At 41.5% G+C, this 20,881-nt stretch overlaps 1 protein-coding gene across 5 annotated transcripts; it reads right to left on the minus strand.

Moving 5' to 3' along the window:
• Positions 1-4,899: 4,899 nt before the first annotated feature.
• hdx (highly divergent homeobox) lies at positions 4,900-20,881 on the minus strand. 5 transcript variants are annotated; one of them, XM_059522201.1, is made up of 11 exons: positions 20,752-20,881; positions 16,303-16,529; positions 15,464-15,610; positions 13,508-14,455; positions 12,232-12,285; positions 11,983-12,123; positions 10,690-10,882; positions 10,503-10,582; positions 10,319-10,411; positions 5,297-5,419; positions 4,900-5,215 (listed from the first exon to the last, which is right to left on the minus strand). In XM_059522201.1, exons 2-11 carry the CDS (start codon positions 16,336-16,338, stop codon positions 5,069-5,071), a joined length of 1,962 nt encoding a protein of 653 aa, XP_059378184.1. In that variant the 5' UTR covers positions 16,339-16,529; positions 20,752-20,881; the 3' UTR covers positions 4,900-5,068. The 5 variants fall into 5 exon arrangements, with proteins under 5 accessions (XP_059378184.1, XP_059378183.1, XP_059378182.1 ...); XM_059522200.1 differs by having other exon boundaries at positions 10,319-10,408; positions 11,983-12,129; XM_059522199.1 differs by having other exon boundaries at positions 11,983-12,129.

Here is a 20,881-nt window from a genome sequence, read left to right on the forward strand (position 1 = left end):
ATTATTGTGTTAAATTAGAAAAGCGATGAATAGATATTACAAATCGTAGTTTTAAAAAGAAATATTTGATTCAACATACAAAAAACAACAACAACAACAACAACAACAACAACAACAATTAAATACTGAAACATGAAATCATTTTGAAAAGGAAGAAACGATACTCCAATATGAAACTAAAAGCGCCAGTAGGTGGCGGCAAATTGTTGTCTTAATGAGTGAATCATTCAGTCATTCAACAGATTCGGTCAAACAACTGATTCATTCAGAAACGAAGCAAGTGATTCTCATTAAGAATGGGGCACTGAATCAGTGGCTCAATCGATTCGTTCAAAAGCGTGGATTCATTCAGTGTTGCCAACTTAATAAACCAAACTTCGCTCGCGTCCACTTTGCTCGCACTCCCCCACACGAGTGTGATAAATCAGCAGAATTGCTTTTAACAAACAATGTTTTTGCCCACCGCAGCTTAGGACTCGGAGAACATTCTGGCCAGGGGCGTCATGCATTCATGATTTTTGAGGGGGCACATTTGGGGGGGGGGGGTTCGGGAGTATAAGTCATTCTACGAAAGCACTGTATAACTGATATAGGCTTATTTTTTTATATATTTTTTTCCTTTTTATTCAAAACAATTCCAAACATGCTTAATATATCAGGAAATATCTCGTTTCTCAAATATGTGTAGGTAAACGCGTTTTGCTCCTTTATAGATTGCTATTTGATCAATATATGGAAATGTAGTGTAATCTATTAACTACACATAAAAACCTGACTTTTTACTTAAGTGCCATATCATGCCATAAAATATTTTTAATACGACTGAATTTGCATTTAATGTAAATTTTAATAACAATATTGTAAGATACTTATTTTAACACTTTCATTTTACAGAGAGTAAAGAACATTTACATTATCAAAAAACATTTTCATTCAGTCTAGCCAGAGTTCAGGCACTCTCAAAAACTCCCATTAAAATCAGTGAAGCACTTTACATTATGAAACGAATATCTTACTTACATTCGTACGCACATCTGCACTTTTTGTTGTTTCTGATGAGAGAATTCGCTAAATAATTCAGTCAGCGAGCAAGTGAACAAAACACTGCGTTTCAGTGATGACTCTTCTGGACGTCTCTGATTGGCCATTGCATCCATAAGCGCAACAGAATAGTTTCTGATTGGTTATCATGAAGCGTTGTACGAACGCGTCTGTCTCTGGCTCAGCGCCAGCCAGCGAACGCAGATTTGAATTTAGCAGCTGATGCTGTGCACTGAACGATCTATTCTCACCGCTGTGATTGTATCAAATATATAAAAAATATTATTCTGCAATTTTTTTTTTTTCGTTTGGAAGCTGCATTTAAAATCCACTTGGCTCAGAAATCTGAGGGGGCACGTGCCCCCTCACTTTGAATGGGCACGACGCCTCTGATTCTGGCCAACACATGCGGTTCTCTCCCTCCGAGCGGACAGGAGTACCGCACTTCCCCTTCCTACAGTGAGCTGTTGCATGTGGTTACCCGTGCGGTGGATAAACTACGGCCCAGGCCAATCCCTATCTAAACAGGATGTCCATTTTTTAACTAGTCGTGCACCTGCCCAGCCCTGTAAGCCGCTCCCCTTTTTCCTAAACCTTCACTAAGAGGTTTCGAGGTCCTGGAAGCAGCCTTAATCAGCGCACATCACAAATGTTGCGGATTTCGCCACCATTGCTGACATGGTGGACCACGGTTATACAACGATGCCGCCGGTGAATGACACTCTAGCCGAAACGTCTTGCGCCTAACTCGGCCGTGGCCTTGAAGTCTCGCCCCCTCCTTCCTTTGAAGGCATGTCGAGTCACGCCAATTTCCTAGGATGGTCTGTTTGGAGAGGCGGTCACCTCGGCAGTGGAGAAATTTAGGGCAGCGAAGCATTAATCAGGTGCTTTCCAGGTGCTTTCGCAGACCCAAAGAAACTGAACGGCGTCAGGCACAAACGGCGTGATTGCGTTCAACATCCTCCCACCACCAACGGGTCACCCGGAGCTTTCACCTATGGTATCCCCCCATGAGGATTGGGGTCCTAGAGTTTATCCACCGGCTCGCCAGCGACAACCGAAAAGGTTAGACCTGAGTTCAACGGCGAAAGCCTCTCGTCCTAAGGCCACTAACAGCAGTTCCTGATACTCTCACTGTTCGTCAGGGACTGTGCCCTCCACTAAAGAGCGCTGTTGGACCACTAATGCACATCCAACCCTCTCACTGCAGTCCCCATGCTCTAACACTGTCTCACTGAAAAGGCGCCTCGAGTAACATTGGATTGAGCTACCACTTCAAGCGCCCCCTCAGACACTCAATCCAGCCCTCAGAATTTAAGGGATGGCTCAAGAGGTTGACAAAGACGGCCCGTTTATGACATCCTACACAGCTGCCACGTTCTCGAAAGTGGCGGGGCCTGATGTTCATCTTGTTGGATTAAATCCTGCAGTGGATATGCTTCAGGATTCTACACAATGAATTTCAGTGACTTTGACACATGAGCCTCCCTTGCTTACGGACGTCGCAAGCTTTCCATGCTCGGACATTCTAACGCATGTAGCATTAGAATGTCGCTGCAGCCACAGGCAGAGGTTTTGAAACCATTACCTCTTTTCCGGACCACGTGGGAAAGCTTGCCTAGCATTTCGCAATGGGTGGTACACACAATTCATCATGGATAAACCATTCAGTTTAGAAAATACCTGCCTCCTTTCCACTGAATTATTCCCATGTTTGTGAATTCAAAGGAAATCGCGGTGCTGCGTCAAGATAAGTCATTTCTGCTGAGAAAGGAGCTATAGAAGGTTTTTACAGCCGTTATATTGTTGTACCAAAAAAAGATGGCGGTTTACGACCAATATTGGATTTACACCGATGTTACCTGTAAATCCAACCAAACAATTGGTTTGTCACGTTTAATCTAAAGGATACATATTTTCATATTCAGAACAACAAGAGACACAGGAAGTTCCTCAAGTTCGCTTTAGAGGGCTAAGCGTATCAATTCCGCGTTCTTCCCTTTGGCTGGGCTTACTTCACATGTGCCCTTTTCAGTGGTGGACGAAAAGCCAAAGGGTTTCACCCCGTTGTTTCCCACATTGAACGATTTCGGTGACATGGAGGATGTCAACCATATTCCTTTGGACTGGAGTTTGGTTGGGGATTTGTTTTTGCTGCGACACTGTCACAACGGGGACGTCGTTGACGGGTTGGGGAGCTGTTTGTCAAGGACGCCCAGCTCAAGGAGTATGGATGGAGACACAACGTTGCTGGCATATGAACGGATTGGAATTGCTGGCAGTTTTTCTAGCGGTTAATTGGCCGTTATGTGTTAATCAGGTCAGACAACATAGCGGTTGTGTCATATCTGAATCATCAAAGAGATTTACTCTCTCACCCCCTGTGCAGGCTAGCAAGGAATATTCTTCTATGGACACAGAACAGATTTCTGTCAATCCGGGTGGTTCATGTCCCAGGGCACTTCAACATGTTGAGCCATATATGGCGAGTGTTTGGAGAAGCGGAAGTGGACTTATTCGTGTTGAGCATGACTACGCATTGCCCACTATGGTTCTCCCTATGCCCTCAATCACCCCTGGGCTTGGACGTGCTACCACACCATTGGCCCAGGAACAGCTTATATGCTTTTCCTCTGATTCGACTAATTCCAGCGGTGCTATACAGAATATGGCTGGACAGAGTGGAGCAGCTGTTGTTGGTGGCTCCGTGGTGGCCCACACTGCCGTGGTTTGCAGATCTGGTCAATCTGCTAGCGGGCTATCCATGGGGGATTCCTCCTCAGAGAGGACTTACTATTGCAAGCACGAGGAATGATTTGGCACCCAAGGCCAGACCTATGGAAGCTGTGGGCTTGGCCTCTGAGTGGGGTGAGGTAATATGTCCCGGTCTCTCAGTTGGAACTACCGAGAATATAATGAATTCTAGGGGAGCTTCTACGAGACGCTTATATGCCTTCAAATGGAAACTGTTTATTGCCTGGTGTGGAATTCTTAACATGGTTCCAGTTTACTGCCCTGTGGCTTCAGTACTGGAGTTTCTTCAAGACCGTTTTTCAGATGGAGTAACACCAGCCACTCTTAAAGTGTATGTGCATTTATATATCTATATGTGGTTTCAGCTAACCACGTATATATAGATGGTACTTCAGTGGGGCGTCATCCTCTGGTCTCTCATTTTATGCAGGGTTTGCGACAGCTTTTGCCTTTCTGCCCTGCATGAGTTCCATTGTGGAACTCCTTCCATTCTTCTTTTTGCTTTACCTTCCCTCAAGAGAGTTGGGGATTTACAGGCACTTTCCGTTTTGCCAATTCCCACTAGCCTTGTCCCTTCATCACAGTAATTGCACTCCTGCTAATTGCACCAGGTGCCTTCACTTAATTGTCATTAGTCTCCCTATATTTACCAGTCCTTTCCTATTGTCTGTATGCAGTCCTTACCTTTCGTGATCCCAGTCTTCTCGTCCTCCGAGATTCCTCGTCTTCCTGTTCCCTTTCCTGTTCCTTCCCTGTTTGTTTTATTTTGGATTGTTTTCTGAGTTTGACCCGGCTTGTTGAATTATTGTTTGGATTACCCTAAATAAACATACCTGCATTTGGATCTCTCTCTCCCTGTGTCTTACTGGATCGCGATCGTCACACATTTACACCATTCTGACCAGCAGCATGTGGCGTTCTGAGCTCTTTTGTGATCATTTTGTGAAGCAATTGGTTCAGTTGATTCAACATTTTGAAAGGCTGCTTCTCCTTTCACTTCCTGCAGCCGGATCCTAGATGTGCTGACGTATATACCTGCTTAAATATAATCCTAATCAGTGCTTTTCATGCTTCAAGTTGTCATAAAAATGAGAAGACCCAATCTTGTATTGATTTAGTGTTATTTATTTGATAGTACTGGACCCGTCCAAGGCAGTCTGATATGACATATGCTGTAGAAAATGACCCGTGGGATCCAACAGTTGTTTTTTTCGTTTCCACAGGCACTATGTGGCATGTGTGAGGAACAGAAGAGGTGGAAGCTGCCCTGCATTTACAGTCTCATCTGATCTGTGTCCTCCTCCTCTGATGCAGAGGACTCTCTCTGGATGGTGGCCATCTCTATGCCAGACTCGCTGTGGTTCTCCAGGCCCAGGTCCCAGTCCTCATTCACTCTCTGAGGTAGACTGGCTAACAGCTCCTGACAACAGACAAACACACCGATTACAATCTGATTTCTTCCACCGCTTGACTAAAAGTTTAATCCGTTTATGTTCCTCACCCGCTGTTTCATTCTGTCTTTGTTTTTCACAGCGATCAGCAGGCTTTTGGTGAAGCTCTTCAGCTTCGAGAACTTCTGTTTCTGACTCTGCAGCTCATTCTCAAGGAACTGCACTTCTTCATTCTGAGGTAAAAAATCACCCATTTTTTTTAACAATCAAAAAATACATATTATATTAAGTCAAATTATATGTGTAGTTCTGTATGAAGTATAGTTCATGATTAAAGAGGCTGTGAGCACACAGTTTTATCTTTAATCTGTGAAAGATGAAATGATGAAGTTGCTTTAAATAATATATCACCTCCACTGCTTCAAATCATTCAGAATTCAGATTAGTTTCAGCATTGCGTAGGCAGTCAGCAGTGCAACTAACATGACCAATAAAATCCATGTAATCTGCAGTTTGTGCTTAGCTGGTTTGGAAACATGATAGCTGTTGCTGCCATGAGACCTAGCTGTCTCTGAATTTGATTAACTGTGATAATCTTGGCCTAGTCTGATGCTGTCCATACCAACAAAGTTTGAATCTTCACATGCAGGAAACAGCTGTCTGCATTGTGGTTGAATCCTTTATTACCCCTAGAAAAGGATTCTCTGTCTCTGAGATAGCACACTTTTCTTGAGGTTCAGTCTCAACCCCAAGCACCCTCTGTGGGCAAGAATCACATCTAGATGTCAAGCTGCCAGATCTTCTAACCAGCGTTGGATCAGTCTGATGACAATATAATTCATTACACGGAGGCCCTGGACTCACAAAGAGGCCAGTGTGTAAAGGTGCGTGGTGATAAGGCAAGACCGAAAGGAAGAACTCAATATTGGTATGCATTAACCCTGAAAGCAAACATGAAATATTTCCTGTGTTCTAACATAATCTCAATGTGAAACTATGCATCCTTTAGGTTTGTCAAACCAATCCTAAGATTGGAATTGTGACATGATGAGTTTAAACCTTTTGCATCTTAAACCTGTATATCCTTAGAGCACATTCAGGCATGAAGATCTAATACTGGAAGCAGTACAGGTACACCTTCAATGGTGTTCTTTTTAATGGTGTTCAAAACCCACAGCAATACACTTGGCAGTAGATGCAACACTACCAAATGACCTGAAATAGTAATTTTATTTATATTTGAGGGAGGATCAGCCTGTTTGGTTCACTGGCAGGGATTGACCAAAAAGGCCAAACTGAGAGATTGCTAATGAGTGAAGATAGTTCAGAAAAAATGCTGGGGATTCTACTTCCCGAAGCACCAGAGGTAGAGAAGTAACCTCAGAGTAATCCTACGCCGATCAGTGTCAGTTCCTTATCTTTGACGCCCACAAGGTGATCATGGTCCTTAGACTAGATCTCCCATTGGACTTCTGATATTTTGTGTGTGTGTGGTGGGTGGGGGGGCAACACTGACCTGCGGCCACATATGCCTTGCCAACCAAGCTAGATGTAACCTTACATAGCTTGGAAGGCTTCCACCACAGTGACGCAGATGCAGGGATAGGTAGCTTCCAAGAGTGTGTTCCACCCTCTGCATCACCTTGTACTCATGCTAACAAAGCCCCACAACCATAGAATAGTTTGAGGTTGCCAGGTTGTGTAAGCGAGCTGAGTACTGATTCCTCCAATGTCTCGACACCTATGTGTGTTGAGCCGGTAAGAACGGAAGATTTCACCAGGGAGGTTGCACTCTGCCAATGGTCAGAAAACAGTCATCTAGTTTAGAAGTTAAGCCTGTGATCCCTCTTTTCACTATAAAGTGTTCACAGTGCCCCCTCAAGGACAGGCCATGTGTGCTCCTCACCCATACAAACAATGAACGTCCCATGCAAGTCGTCCCCGTTATAAAGTGTAGGCACAGCATCCCACACCTCCTCCTAAATACAAAGAAGCTGTGGATTCTGTGACGTAAGCACTATTTTATGCAGGGCTGGCCCATCGCATAGGCGAAAAAGGAAAATGCTAAGGGTCGCCCAAATGATTTAAGTTTTTTTTTTAATATATAATTTTAATTAGGGGTGCACTATATACCGAAACATAATCAATATTGCATTATGGCTTAATGCCAAAGTCATATCGCGAAGGTTGCGATTTATTTAAACAAAAATACCTAGGCACTGCAGTTTTCAGAGTGAAATGAGTAATGTGTTTGAGTGCAGCCCATGACAAGCAGAGCTTCACTCTGAAACATGCAGTGCTATTACTTATTTAACTAACAAAATAATAGCAGTTTAATAGTTGAATTTGAGCAGAGATGCACAGATCGACCATCAGCCAAAAAATGGAACCAGACCTTTTTTTGTTTTAATTCAGAGTCTGTAAACCCAAAGAGGAGAAAATAAATTAGCAGACAGAGCAAGCTCATTGTTCACAATGCGTGAAGTATGAATCTCTGAGGGGAAATGACTGTCTTAAAGAGTTTAGATGGCATTTTCCTTTCATCTTGCCTCTGTATGATGCATTTAGCGTTTACATCGGTAATCAAGGAAACAATGCATCACTGCTGTTCCTTAAGCGCCACCTGCTGTCAGAGAGTGGATCTGCATTTTCATTTAGCCCATCTGCTGTTTAGTACATTTTATGTAGCCTAATTTCACCAAGCTAAATTCAGACCATTCTGTTTTTGCTTCAGATTTTGAAATTATACCCTCTAATTTAGATCAAAATATAGAAAATATTATAAATAAAGTAAATATTATAATAAAGTAACTAAACATCTTCATGCACTCATATTTTCTTGTCTTTTGTTTAAAATGTAATTACATAAAAAAATCTGTATTATATTCTAGCATGAAAAGAACAATGCTACATCAACTGACTTCACGATGGCCAATGAGATTGACATGTTTTCAAATTTGCTTCATAGGAGCCTAATCAACCACTTGGCAAATTGACTGCAAGTAGATTGAACAGTCTTCTGGGCCTGGTCGCATGAAAACCCTTAAGTGGTTTAATTCAAGGGAATTCCTGAGAGTAATTCTTTTAGATCACTGCAACAATCATAATCATAATCTTAACCATCACCTATACCGAAGTGTTTATAATAAACATTACACAGATAGTGTCTGGCAAAATACAGCAAATGAGAAGTGGTGGCTATAGTTACAAAATCTCTCAAAATCTCACAGGTCTTTGACTTTTAAACAAGTTTATCCTTTACTACAACTACACAGATGTACTAGAGTTAAAAAAAGGTGTTTAATTAAGCTGTAATAGCAGCTAATAACTTAAGAATCGAATAAATAGTTCCCCCAAAGATTCTGACATCATTTACTCACTCACCCTTGTGTCGTTTGGAACCAGTATGAAGCCTGTATTTGGGGACAGCGAAGGATTCAGAGGTGTAATAATTCTTGTTCCTGTCCTTGCAGTTCCAATCCAAACCCAAATGACTTTCTTTCTTCTACGGAACACAAAATGTGATAACTGAATGAATATCCAGTTGGATGGATTCATTACAACAGCAGCACATTGCAACCCACTTTAAAGCTCAATAAAGCATGAAACTGCACCTTTTACATTTCTGCAATGACAGAAGAAGCATGGAAACAATGTACTGGAGTGTGAAGAAATAGATGGTTGAGTTGTTCTTTACCAAAACCAGTCAGAACACCTTTCAAATGAACAGTGAGCTGCATGGACTTTTTTTAGGTGCTTTATTAGGCATTAAAGTGAGTCAATATACCACCATGTTTTGCAGGAGAAAATAAGTCATTTAGGTTTGGACTGGAACCACGAGGAGAGCAACAATTCCTCTTTTACCTCTGAATCCATCATTGCCCCAAAACAGTGAGTCAAACAGGCAAATTGATTTTCACTTCCACAAGAGAAAAAAAATACCAATTTGAATTCATACACTTTTTTTTTTGCCATAGGTCATTTCCACAATTTACTCAAGTAATACAATACAATAAATACAAACCAAATTTCCAAATTTAGCAAAACTTGATACACATGGACTTTTCTTAAAACACACCACACTGAATCAATTTAATCACGAGTTTCTGATGCGAGGGGTGCTATAACACTGATCAAAGGAGTTTAAATACCAACACAAATGAACCCACAGCATTCAGAGGAGTAGCTCTGTCAAATTTTGCTTTACCCCAATTACAATTACAAACTGCAAATAACAGAGTATGTAAATAAATATAGAATATGTGTATATACATGAAGCTTGACATATGGTGCAGGTTCTGAGGTAGTAGGGCAGAGACCAGCTCAATGCAAAAACCTGTACTGTACCATTGTGATGGTACACTGACGTCTAATAAGTCAAATGGCTTTTGTTTCATTCCCACGCTCTGAGAGTTAATAAGTTTAGTGAGCAGGTACAAAATTCTGAGACAAGGGTGCATTGACTTATGACAGTGAATTGAACTCACTTATCTGTATTGGGCTCCAAAGCTGCAAAAGTACACAAACTACATACTGTAGATTTAAGGGTAAGAACTGGGGATGTTCCAGAAAGCAGGTTAAGCATCACATCTATGTAAGTCTACTCAGAGTAAAGCTTTCAATTCCAGGTAATCTTCAGAGTAAGTAAGGAGAAACAGCAAGGTATTCCCTGAACATAACCTGATGCTTCATAGAAGCCTAATCAATCACTTGGGAAATTGACTACAAGTGGATTGAACAATCTTCTGGGCCTGGTCGCATGAAAACCCTGAAGTGGTATAACTCAAGGGAATCCCTGAGAGTAATCCATGGCAGATGTGAACAATTCAACACAGAAACTCTGATCAACGTGGAAAGCTGCTTTTATTGTGTGCTCTGGTGCTGCATAATGGTCTGTTAGGACATAAGGGAGATATGAAGGCTATTAAAGGGATAGTCTACACAAAAATGAAATGTGATATTCTTCTTTTGTGTTCTGGAAAAGAAGTGCATACAGGTTTTGAAAGAGACTTTTTGGGTGAAACATCCCTTTAAGCTGTTGGGAGATGAACACAAAGCAGAGACCTGCTTATAAACAAATTAAAGCGTCTGTCCTGGTCTTCGTGGGGTTCAGCTCTTGGCTCTCTGCTTACCTTGAACTCTAAGAGGTTTTGCATCTGTTCCATCTCTGAGGACAAAATGTCATCATCATCGTCCTCATCTTCTTCTTCGACGATTTCAATCTTCTAGAAGAAAGTTTCATGTTTGAGTTACTGGCAAATACTGGATCAGAGTTCACAGTAAACTCAATAAAGGTTCATGAATCTGTGCTCATACCACATGTTTAGCAGGAGTGGCACCATCTGATTCATCGTTCACATCATCATCTTCCTTCAGATATAAATCACTGGCTCCATCTTCAAAATAAGGCCATTACTACACATTAAAATGGCTTGAGACAATATATCAACAATGTAAATAAAGAAGTCAACAGTGTCATCAGCAGTATGTATTTCCTCCCCACCGTCAGACAAACAGAGCGACACCACACCATTGTGTTCGCTGGCCTCTCCGAGCTCCGGAGTCAGACAGTCCTCTTCCAGGATGTGAGGGGAATGAGGATCGCACTGATTCGGGAACACCACCGGCCCTCCTTTAGGCGGAGGGATCTCAATGCCCATCAAACGGTACTTACGTCTGCGGTTACCAATCCACGTCTGCCAAACACAGAGTTTAGAAAGGATTTAAGGCTTGATTGATGCCGTCAAAAAAAAAAAAAAAGAATGTACTGTATTGTGTGATGATGATGAACTATTTTTAGTTTACTAAATTTGGTAACTCTTTAGTATAGGGACCAAATCTCACTATTAACTAGTTACTTAATAGCATGCCTATTATAAACCTATTGGCTGTTTATTAGTGCTTATAAAGCACATATTCTACGTCCCTCAACTTAACAACTACCTGCCTATTAATAACAAGCCAATTAGCAATTTATTGGGGTAAAAGTCATAGTTAACGCCATTAACTATGGGTTGCTAATAGCGAGAACTGGAGCTTAAAATTAAGTGTGACTGAAAATTTTATTACATTTCAACTTGATAAAAAAAAAAAAGTATTTATATTTTAGATATAAATAATAATGTTAAATTTATCCAGTTTTTACTCATTATTTTGAACTCAAGTCACTTCAAAAACTCCACTTAAAAAGAAAAGAAAAACATTTGCATAGGATGGACAAATATTTGTGTTGAGATTATATGTTTTCCCTTAATTGAAAATGTTTCTGTTTTATGTTTTACTAAAACAGCAATCAGTCTGACTGAAAAACACCAGGACTCATCACTTCACACGTGTACTGCTTCTTGGTGTTATATTTTGTCACATTCTTGTGTCAATAGTATAGTAACACATATATAGAAATTATTTTCTCAACAGTGTGACATTCTTTTCATCAAAAGTCTGAAATTTTATCCCTAAAGAAATGTTGTGAAGTAATGAGCAGTAGATCTGATAAAAACCGCTGGCATGACGCACATTCAGATGAATAATTATTTTCCTTTCTGTGATCCTGCATCACCTCGATAGACGAATGTCATAACGGTCAGAGAAACACAGAACTGCTTAGGGAATCAGGTTACTGTAAAAAAAAAATTGTTTTTTTTTTTGAATTATGAATAATTCAAATATGTTCACGAGGGGAAAATGTAATATTAGATACATCAGGGGCAAAAACAATCATATCTGTGCCACTGTATTACTCAGTGTGTTTGTTTAGATATAAGATAACGTGATGAAATCTGCCCAGACTGCAGACCTTGATGATCTCAGAGTCCACTCGGAGCTCGCTGGCGGCCGCTGAGATCTTCTCTCTGCACAGAGAGCCCAGGCTGGTCATGCCTTTATCCCAGTAGCGCTTCAGCGTGAACACGTCTCTGTCGCTGAACTGTGTCCTGTCCTGCAGCTTAACACACACTACACCTTTTATTAAAGCCATCATCAGAAGCTGACAGTACAGTGATCTCTGATGCGCTGGAGAAGAGCGCAGCACATCTCAGACACTCACCGTTCTTTTCCGTGAGTTACCGTGAAGCCAGGGAGCCGACATGTTGCTTGTTACCTGAAGAAACACAAAGGAAGAAATGCAGTGAAAACTGGGTGGACAGCAACAAATGCACATATTCAATTCAATTTATGCATTTAGCAGATGCTTTTATCCAACATTTATAACATTTTTTACCTAACGTGTGTTCCCTGGGAATCGAACCCATAACCTTGTGCTGCTAACACAATGCTCTACCACTGAGCCACAGGAACACTATATACATCAACAGTGAATTCAACTGATTGGCCTGTAAAGTCATGAAAATAACACAAATAACTGCATACAGTTGCTTTAAAGGGATAGTTCACCCTAAGAATGAAAGTTCTGTCATCAAGTTGTTCCAAACTTTCCTCTGTTGAACACAAAACGAGATATTCTGAATGATTCTGGATCGCTTGTTGAGATTTTCAGAATGCATCGTGATTCTCGTTCAATTCTGAGACTTACACACACTACTTGAATCTTCAATAAAACAGTCCTTCATAAAGGTTGAAGCGAATTACAAAGGCAATTACAGTGAGCTGTGTTTACATTAGTTCTGCATCATAAAAGCGTTCCGATGTGCAAGTACATTTGATCATTTATGAGGATTGTTGAGAGATTCAGGATTCATTGTGACAATCTCTGAATCAATCCACAAATCACGATGCATTGATGTATTATCCCACCCATAAATCTGAAGAATGTGTGTAGCCAAACAGCTGCTGGTAGCCATAGACTTCCACTGTAAGGAAAGAAATACTACAGAAGTCAATGGGGACCATTAACTGTATGTTTACACACATTTTATAAAAAATCTCTTGTTTTGTGTTCAACAGAAGAAAGAAACTCGCACAGGTTTGGGTGAACTATCCCTGTAACTATTTATTACTAGCTATTAGTTAACTTATTACTAATTTATGTTTAAAAAAAGAAAAGAAAAAGAATGTGAAAAATAAACTAATATTGACAGTATTGAGACAGACATCACCAAACAACATTCACTTGAAGCTGTTATAATACTTTATAATGTTCTGTAATTATTATTATGATGAAATAGATTTGGCTTTCTACTATACAGTAAAATAGAATAGCTATAATTACTCATTTTATTCCCATAAACTATTAGTGATGCTAGCCTTCATGCATTACTCTAACAGCCATTAATATCCAAACTAGGGCTGTACAACAATTGCAACAGCATTCGGATAAGCCTCTCAAAGCCAAACTGTGTGTAATGGTCAAATGTCAAGCTAACCTTGAGACAGGGGGTTCTGGAAGCTGTCTGCGAGAGCAGGTTTAACGGGACGCTGCTGGGGGACGATGTTCTGGTTTGACACCCCTTCTCTCCAGAGACAGCAGGGTTTGAGGGGTTAAGGGCACAGGCCGGCCGGCTCCTCTCGGTGAGTCCCGGGCTGTCAGTCAAGGAAGAGGAAGCAGCGCTGGAGCTCCGCCCACCGTCCACACTGCCTTTACTGCACTGCATCTGCGCCGCCATGTTGGCCAGCTCCTCTTCTCTGGCGTACTCATCCTCAGCGTCGCCCGTCTCCATCGCGATCGAGAAGACCTCGGCCGCCTCGCCCGGCCTCGTCTTCCTCCCCGCAGGGTCTCGAGGCCGCTGGGACGGCTCGCCCGGAGGGAAAACATGCTGACTCTGAGCCGGGGCTGGCTTCTGTGGGGACGTCTGAGGCCAGGACGGCTGCTGCTTGGCCCAACTGGGAGCGATTCCAGCCGAGTCTCTGGAGGAGAAGGGCTTGAGCGTCTGGCTGCACTTGAGCGCACTGGAGCCGGGGATGATGGGAGCTTTCCGATGCATGCCGACTGCAATAGCGCTGCGATACACTGCTGCGTCCGCAGAGTCATGAGCAGCCGGCTCCGTCTCTGAGTGAGTGGGAAATGACTTCATCCCTGTCCTGTTGTGAGTAGAAGCATTGAAGCAGTTGGCGTAAATGCCAGTCAGAATCACGTCGCTGAGCGGGGAGGAAGATGATGGAGAAGAGGAGGATGAGGAGGACGAGGCCTGCGGAGGGAGGAGGTGGGTCACCGGGGGGCCGTGCCGAATGCTCCTCATGGCTGCCATCTCAGCCGTCAGCAGTGAGCCGGCTACAGATGCACAGGAAACATGCTGATGGGACACCGCTGGAGCAGCAGCACCGTTCTGATCGGCCTTAGACGCCAGCTTCCGACGCTTGTTCCCTACCCAGGTCTGAGACAGAAGCAGAGGAACGCACGGCCATGAGACGAAGAAGAGGATCCATTCCACCACACAAGAGGACTTTTAAACAATGGCCTGTTTTTTCTATACAACTAAGGAATCGTGAAAGTAGAATCCATTGAAACACAGGCTTTGCATGACGAACAGTTTTAATAGATTCGTTTCTCTTAGCACAAACTTTTTAGATAATATAAAAATAAGATTTTTTAACATCTCAAACTCAAGTCAGCGTGCCATGCCAGTGTGATTCTTTACTTGGCCTTTATTTCTACACTGAGTAATCGTGTAGTAAGCGGGAGGACTTTAAAACATCCCTTACTAATATGTTTGCTTGTTTGGACTTGTTTGTTGGACTAGACTAAAAGCAGCTTGCTAGGAACTGTTACAAGTGAGGTAATAAAATATTATTAAACTACTAAAAAGTCAAATCAAAACTGTGTTATTAGCCATGTAATAAGCAGGATACTGTACAGCCAGTCTGCTGTCATCGCTAACGAATGGACATTATCCCTCACTTATCTTCAAAAAGTGTATTCTGTCAAGAGTTTAGAAATAAACTAGTTTAAAGATGACCTTTAAGATATTAACACAGACTTAAAAGACTCGTTTTAAAGTCATAATTCACTGGAAATGTCCCCCAAATCCAAAGTGCTGCCACTGAGGGACTTACAATGAAGAATTCAATACTAATGAAATATGAAGCGTACATTAAACAAGCTGTAAAATGGTTTCATTCTCATTTTTGAAACCAAAAATGGTTTTAACCAAAAGACCCCAGTTCACATCTGGCTCATGATCGTTCCTCTCAATGCATCCCTGTTTTTTGTCTACATGCCACCATCCTAAAAGAGACACACCATAAATAACACAGATAGATAGATAGATAGATAGATAGATAGATAGATAGATAGATAGATGTTGGCCAATCACTAAATGACCAAATAAACAGCTCAAAGCATTTGAAAAGAAATGTGAATTGAATGAAACAGGCAGGCTTACTCTGACGACGCTGAAGTCGAGTTTGGTCTCTTGAGCACACTGCAGGATGAGCTGGAAGCAGCTCTTGCTCTGATTGGTCATGCCGTTCTCATAATAGCGCTCCAGGATCCTCTGCTGCTCGGCGGTGAACACAGACCGCAGGTTCATCTGTTAGCACAGAAATGAAATAACAGCACTGCACAGCTAGAAACATCTTATTATCATCCGTGGCATGATGCTTGCAGTTTTGTTAAAGAGCTTGCATGAATGATCTGGTAAATCAGTCCATCTACTATTGCAGGTTTTAGTGATGGGTGATGAATGTTATGCTGACATGAGTGTTGTGTGCTCCAGTTCTGCCCCACCAGCCTCATCTCACCATTAAATCATGTCACATGTTGTGTGTCTATACTCTTGAAACAGTGGCTGGGTCTCCATCGAACTCTTCTGATGTGTTTTTTGAATGTTTCACCCAGAGCTGAGTGTGTGAATATCAGCCCTTGTTATGTGAGCTGCTGTATTCACTCCAGCAGTATATATATTACACTTTTAATAACTGCTTTCGTACATCAAATATACGAAGCATTCAGTCATTCAGCAATCATGTGACACACAAATAAGACACGCTTCACAACTTAGACTTTATTCACATTTTGAAACACACAGATGACTCAATTGTATTCACTTATATCACGTCAGACACCACTGAACCCAGAACAGTCCTTCAGGTGCACAGCTGTGAAACTGTACTTCTTTATTAATAATAGAAACCCAATCTGAGTGCTATAGACCTAGCCCTGTTAATGCTGTACGCGGTGTGATGTGAATGACTTAGAGCCGGTCTGATAATGCACACTCACCGTGTGAATGCTCCTCTTTTCCAGCCATTTTTCCATCCCTCTGATGGATGCGTTGAGAGACCCCAGGAATCAGCTTCAGATACACTTAATCTCAGCATACAGCAGAAACACTCTGTCTACTCACACCAGCATCCAGCCATCGTGACACGTTCACCTGCTCTTACGCTGTGTTTGGAGGATGTTAGAAACACACACGCTCTGCTCGCTCCAGGTCAGACTCCACAGAGCTGAAAAACACAGAATGGAAAGGTCGCTCTTTAAAACAATAATTAAATTACTAGCATTATTAGAAGTAGGGGAGTAACAATGCCTTAATGTCAAATTATGATTATAAACTGTATATTAGGGCTCTGTTTAAACATGTTAATTTGCTTAGGTCTTATTATTTTAGATATATTAACATAAAATCAAAAGTCAAGTCCATTTTAATTATGGAACCGATTTTAAAACAGTGTACTTGCAGACAGTTAAATTGTGTTATACAGTGGCACTAAAACACAAAGAACAAACGACTGTTAACAAGGTATGAGGAAAAGGAGATAGGGCCCAGTACAGGACCTTGAGGTGTCTCACTGATAATGTGTGTAGACGAATAGGAGCTGTTCACTATTCTAACAGCTCTGTTTTGTCTGTCAATACATAGTAAAAACAGAGAGGGATAGAGAAAGAGAGAGAGAGAGAGAGATCCATAGGCTTGGACTTGGTGCAGGACAATGGTGACTCTAAGGCTGAAAATACTGAATTATTCTAGATGAATATGCCCGAACTCTGTCACTGACCATATATATTTAAAATAATGTAGGTCACTTTTTACTGGTAGCTTACCAGGACACACAAATATTCCCCCACTGCATTATTATACATCATATTCAACATTACATACAGTAGTTTAATGTAGTGAACGACTACTGACACTAAAACTCTGTAAACTTGATTTTTTTTTTCTCACAGTAATTTTCATTTTGGGTGAATTGTTCACAAAACAGATTGTCACTTATCCACCATACATATTTTTGTATTTTGTATTGTAATCTATTCAAACCTATATCCATTCCTAGACATGACTGAGCTCTATGGAATGATATTCCGGACTTTATTCAAAAGGAATTGCAAATTGTATTTGCAATTGCGTTTTCAATTTGTGGATGCATAAAATGTGACATAATCCAAACGCAAATCGCGCATTACCATTTTCATTTTCGTTTAAGCGAACGCACAGTGTCTGCCAAATTTAAAATGGAAATGCAAAGTCCGTTTGCAATTGTGTTTCCCATATCTTACGAGCTATGAGCCTGTCATATTTAAATAGCAATATTAATGACCACATTTGCCTTTTCACTCTCTCTGCACTGTGCATGTAAACTGCCAAAACTCAAATGGAATCGCAATTCCTTTTGCATTTGAATTTCCAACGTCTACACGGAAACCTGTCACAGGGGTGGGGCCATTTTATGGGGCGTGTTTGCATTGGGAAGTGACGTCACTCACAGTCGACGGTAATAAAAGAGGCAATTGATATAATATTTAGTTTCATTTGTAATGACTGTATATATACACATTTTCCTGAAGTAAATTTCTGCTGCTATTATTATGTTTAAATGAAAAATGAAAGGAGGCAGTGGTATTTCATATCCTTTTTTGTTTTATTGTAAATATACAGTGAGGAAAATTGCAGTAGTCAAGGCGAGCTGACTGAAGTTATCAAGTACGCTGCTGTTTGCAGAATTACCGGACCTGCGTCCTCACAGACATCACACTCCCGAGTCGAATGCACAAAGTCTGAACTACCGAGGATGCATGTCCGAAATCAGTGTCTATTTGCCTAATCTTCCAGGTGTTACGGTTTAACTGGTTACCGTGTTATCTGGTGACCAACTTCCTGGTTCAGGACAGGTCTCTGCTGCAGATGTGCTGGAATGACGGCAGCAGACTCTGCAATTCTGAAGGCACAAACTGACATGATATTAAGTGTTTAATAAACGCAGACTTGCTCACTGCATGATTCAGATATTCTTTTAAAGATTACAAGTTATTAGTATGATCGCCCGTTTCGAGGCAGAAGTAGGATAAACAAAAAAATAAAGTACGTCTGTGATGGCGCGGGTTTTGAACGCGCTAAAAGACGGAGCACCACGCCGCGAGACGAGAGTCACTAACCACCGAGCTACCGATCTACACCGACTCAGCTCCAGATCTCTAGATTCAAGACAGGACTCTCGGCGTCACATCGTGCTGCTGCTGAATCAAGGAAATGTGACCGTGTTAACTTGTGACCTGTGTTTACCTATTATGAAAATAAACCATAGCAGACCACTGACTACATTTTATGGTTCATGATGTTAAAGAACATTTCATAACGTCTCAGACAACTGTACATTTGTGGCTACTGTGGTTTAATTATAAACACTATCGATAACTCATATTTACCATAGTAAAACATGGTACATTTTAGTATGATCGAAGATACAAAAATTCTTCGAGAACAGACTTGTACATGTGCATTCCCAGAAGAGATGAGAAATGGATTCGTGTTCAGCACCACAAAAAGAACATAAAGTATCAATATCAGTGTGACGAGTGGGGCGGAGCCGAGGGACGTAGGAGCGAGGCCGGTGGAGTGATTGGAGATGAACGACACCTGTTCGACCCGCCGGTCTCGAGGCCCACGGAGGAGATGGAAGGATATAAAACTGGAGCGACGACAGTGAAGGACGAGAGAGGACCAGGCCTGGGCTTTATTTTAGGTTTTGGTTTTATTTTGTGCACATCAGTCGTCCGTGAGGGGCTGGTGCGCTGTTTTGTGTTTATTTTTATTATTAAAGTTTCATTTGATTGTCCGCCAGTTCCCGCCTCCTTCTTCCGGGTTTCGGCACCACTGTAATGATAAAACCTTCATATTCATCCGGAAGAAGGAGGCGGGAACCGGCGGACAATCAAATGAAACTCAAATGACACTGTCGTCGCTCCAGTTTTATATCCTTCCATCTCCTCCGTGGGCCTCGAGACCGGCGGGTCGAACAGGTGTCGTTCATCTCCAATCACTCCACCGGCCTCGCTCCCATGTCCCTCGGCCCCGCCCCACTCGTCACAATCAGGAAACATCTTTTTTAAGTAAAGCTTCACAGGATAGAAAAGATGAAGTAATTTTTAAGACACATCCTTAACCCTATTGGCTATTAATTATTTAGATGACAAAGTCCACACTAATTATTTAATAATTGTTTATTACCTTCGACTGTGAGTGACGTCACTTCCCAATGCAAACACGCCCAATAAAATGGCCCCACCCCTGTGACAGGTTTCCGTGTAGACGTTGGAAATTCAAATGCAAAAGGAATTGCGATTCCATTTGAGTTTTGGCAGTTTACATGCACAGTGCAGAGAGAGTGAAAAGGCAAATGTGGTAATTAATATTGCTATTTAAATATGACAGGCTCATAGCTCGTAAGATATGGGAAACACAATTGCAAACGGACTTTGCATTTCCATTTTAAATTTGGCAGACACTGTGCGTTCACTTAAACGAAAATGGTAATGCGCGATTTGCATTTGGATTATGTCACATTTTATGCGTCCACAAATTGAAAACGCATTTGCAAATACAATTTGCAATTCCTTTTGAAAAAAGTCCGGAATATCATTCCATAGAGCTCTGACTCAAACAGCACTGAGAAAAATAAAAACGAATTATAAGTGTTTGATATATTAAAAGTTTTCCACAAAAAGGTTTAACATTTGATTATTTAAAAATAATAATACAAAAATAAATAGAAATAAAACAAAAAAAACAACAACATTAAATCACTGGTCATAATAGTCATTTACTACAGCTGATGTTGTTGTTATAATAAATGTTGGTATTGTCATTCAAAGAACCAGATGACAGAAACATGACAGATTCTGTGAGGAACCGTGCCTCTCATCACAACATGGAGTGAAAGTACATTTCGTCAGTCTGCTGTAATTCCATGAATAGAGTTTGTTGTTTGTTGTAGCGGTGCTGCTGATGCGGTTTAGCCGCGCTGCTAGTCTCCATCCCGCGCCATTACTGACACAAACACGGGCTCGACCATCAGCTGCTCGGACCCATCGGGGCACAGATGAATGTGCAGAAATGCGTGCTCGTTTTCGATTATACACTGTGCGCTCGGGCATGAAATCATAATAATAGATACATCTCGAGCAGCTAAACCCTCATCGAGGGATAAAACGCTGTCCGTGGCGGTTACAAACTCAATAAAAGGCGTCACGAAGCTGAAGTGAAGCGGTAAACAAAAGGAGAGGATTCCTGAGGCGACGAGAAAGGCCCGCGAGCCAAAGCCACCGCGCGAAACTTTTATTATTATCATTATTATTAACGTTATTATTATGTTATAAGCGATGCTGGTCTAAATGTGTGGCATTAGCCGTTCGTATAATACTACTGAGGAGATGAAACGGGAGAGATACCTTTGGTAGAGTAGAGAAATCAACGAACCCCTCAAATTCAGCAGATTTCTTTACCAATCCCCTCACTAGACAATGAAATCAAAACGTCCGATCATCAATTCTAATCATGATCGTGACGTCATGGCTGACA

This window comes from Carassius carassius, chromosome 33 (assembly GCF_963082965.1).
Source record: "Carassius carassius chromosome 33, fCarCar2.1, whole genome shotgun sequence".
In the NCBI taxonomy this organism is placed as follows: Eukaryota; Metazoa; Chordata; class Actinopteri; order Cypriniformes; family Cyprinidae; genus Carassius; species Carassius carassius.

Bases quoted from the DNA above. Each gene is read 5' to 3' on its own strand.
- hdx (XM_059522199.1), bottom strand. From the start codon at position 16,338: ATGGAAAAATGGCTGGAAAAGAGGAGCATTCACACG. The intron at 15,611-16,302 runs GTGAGTGTGCAT...CTGTGCTAACAG, and splicing joins AAAAGAGGAGCATTCACACG to ATGAACCTGCGGTCTGTGTT. The intron at 14,456-15,463 runs GTAAGCCTGCCT...CTTCTGTCTCAG, and splicing joins TCGACTTCAGCGTCGTCAGA to ACCTGGGTAGGGAACAAGCG.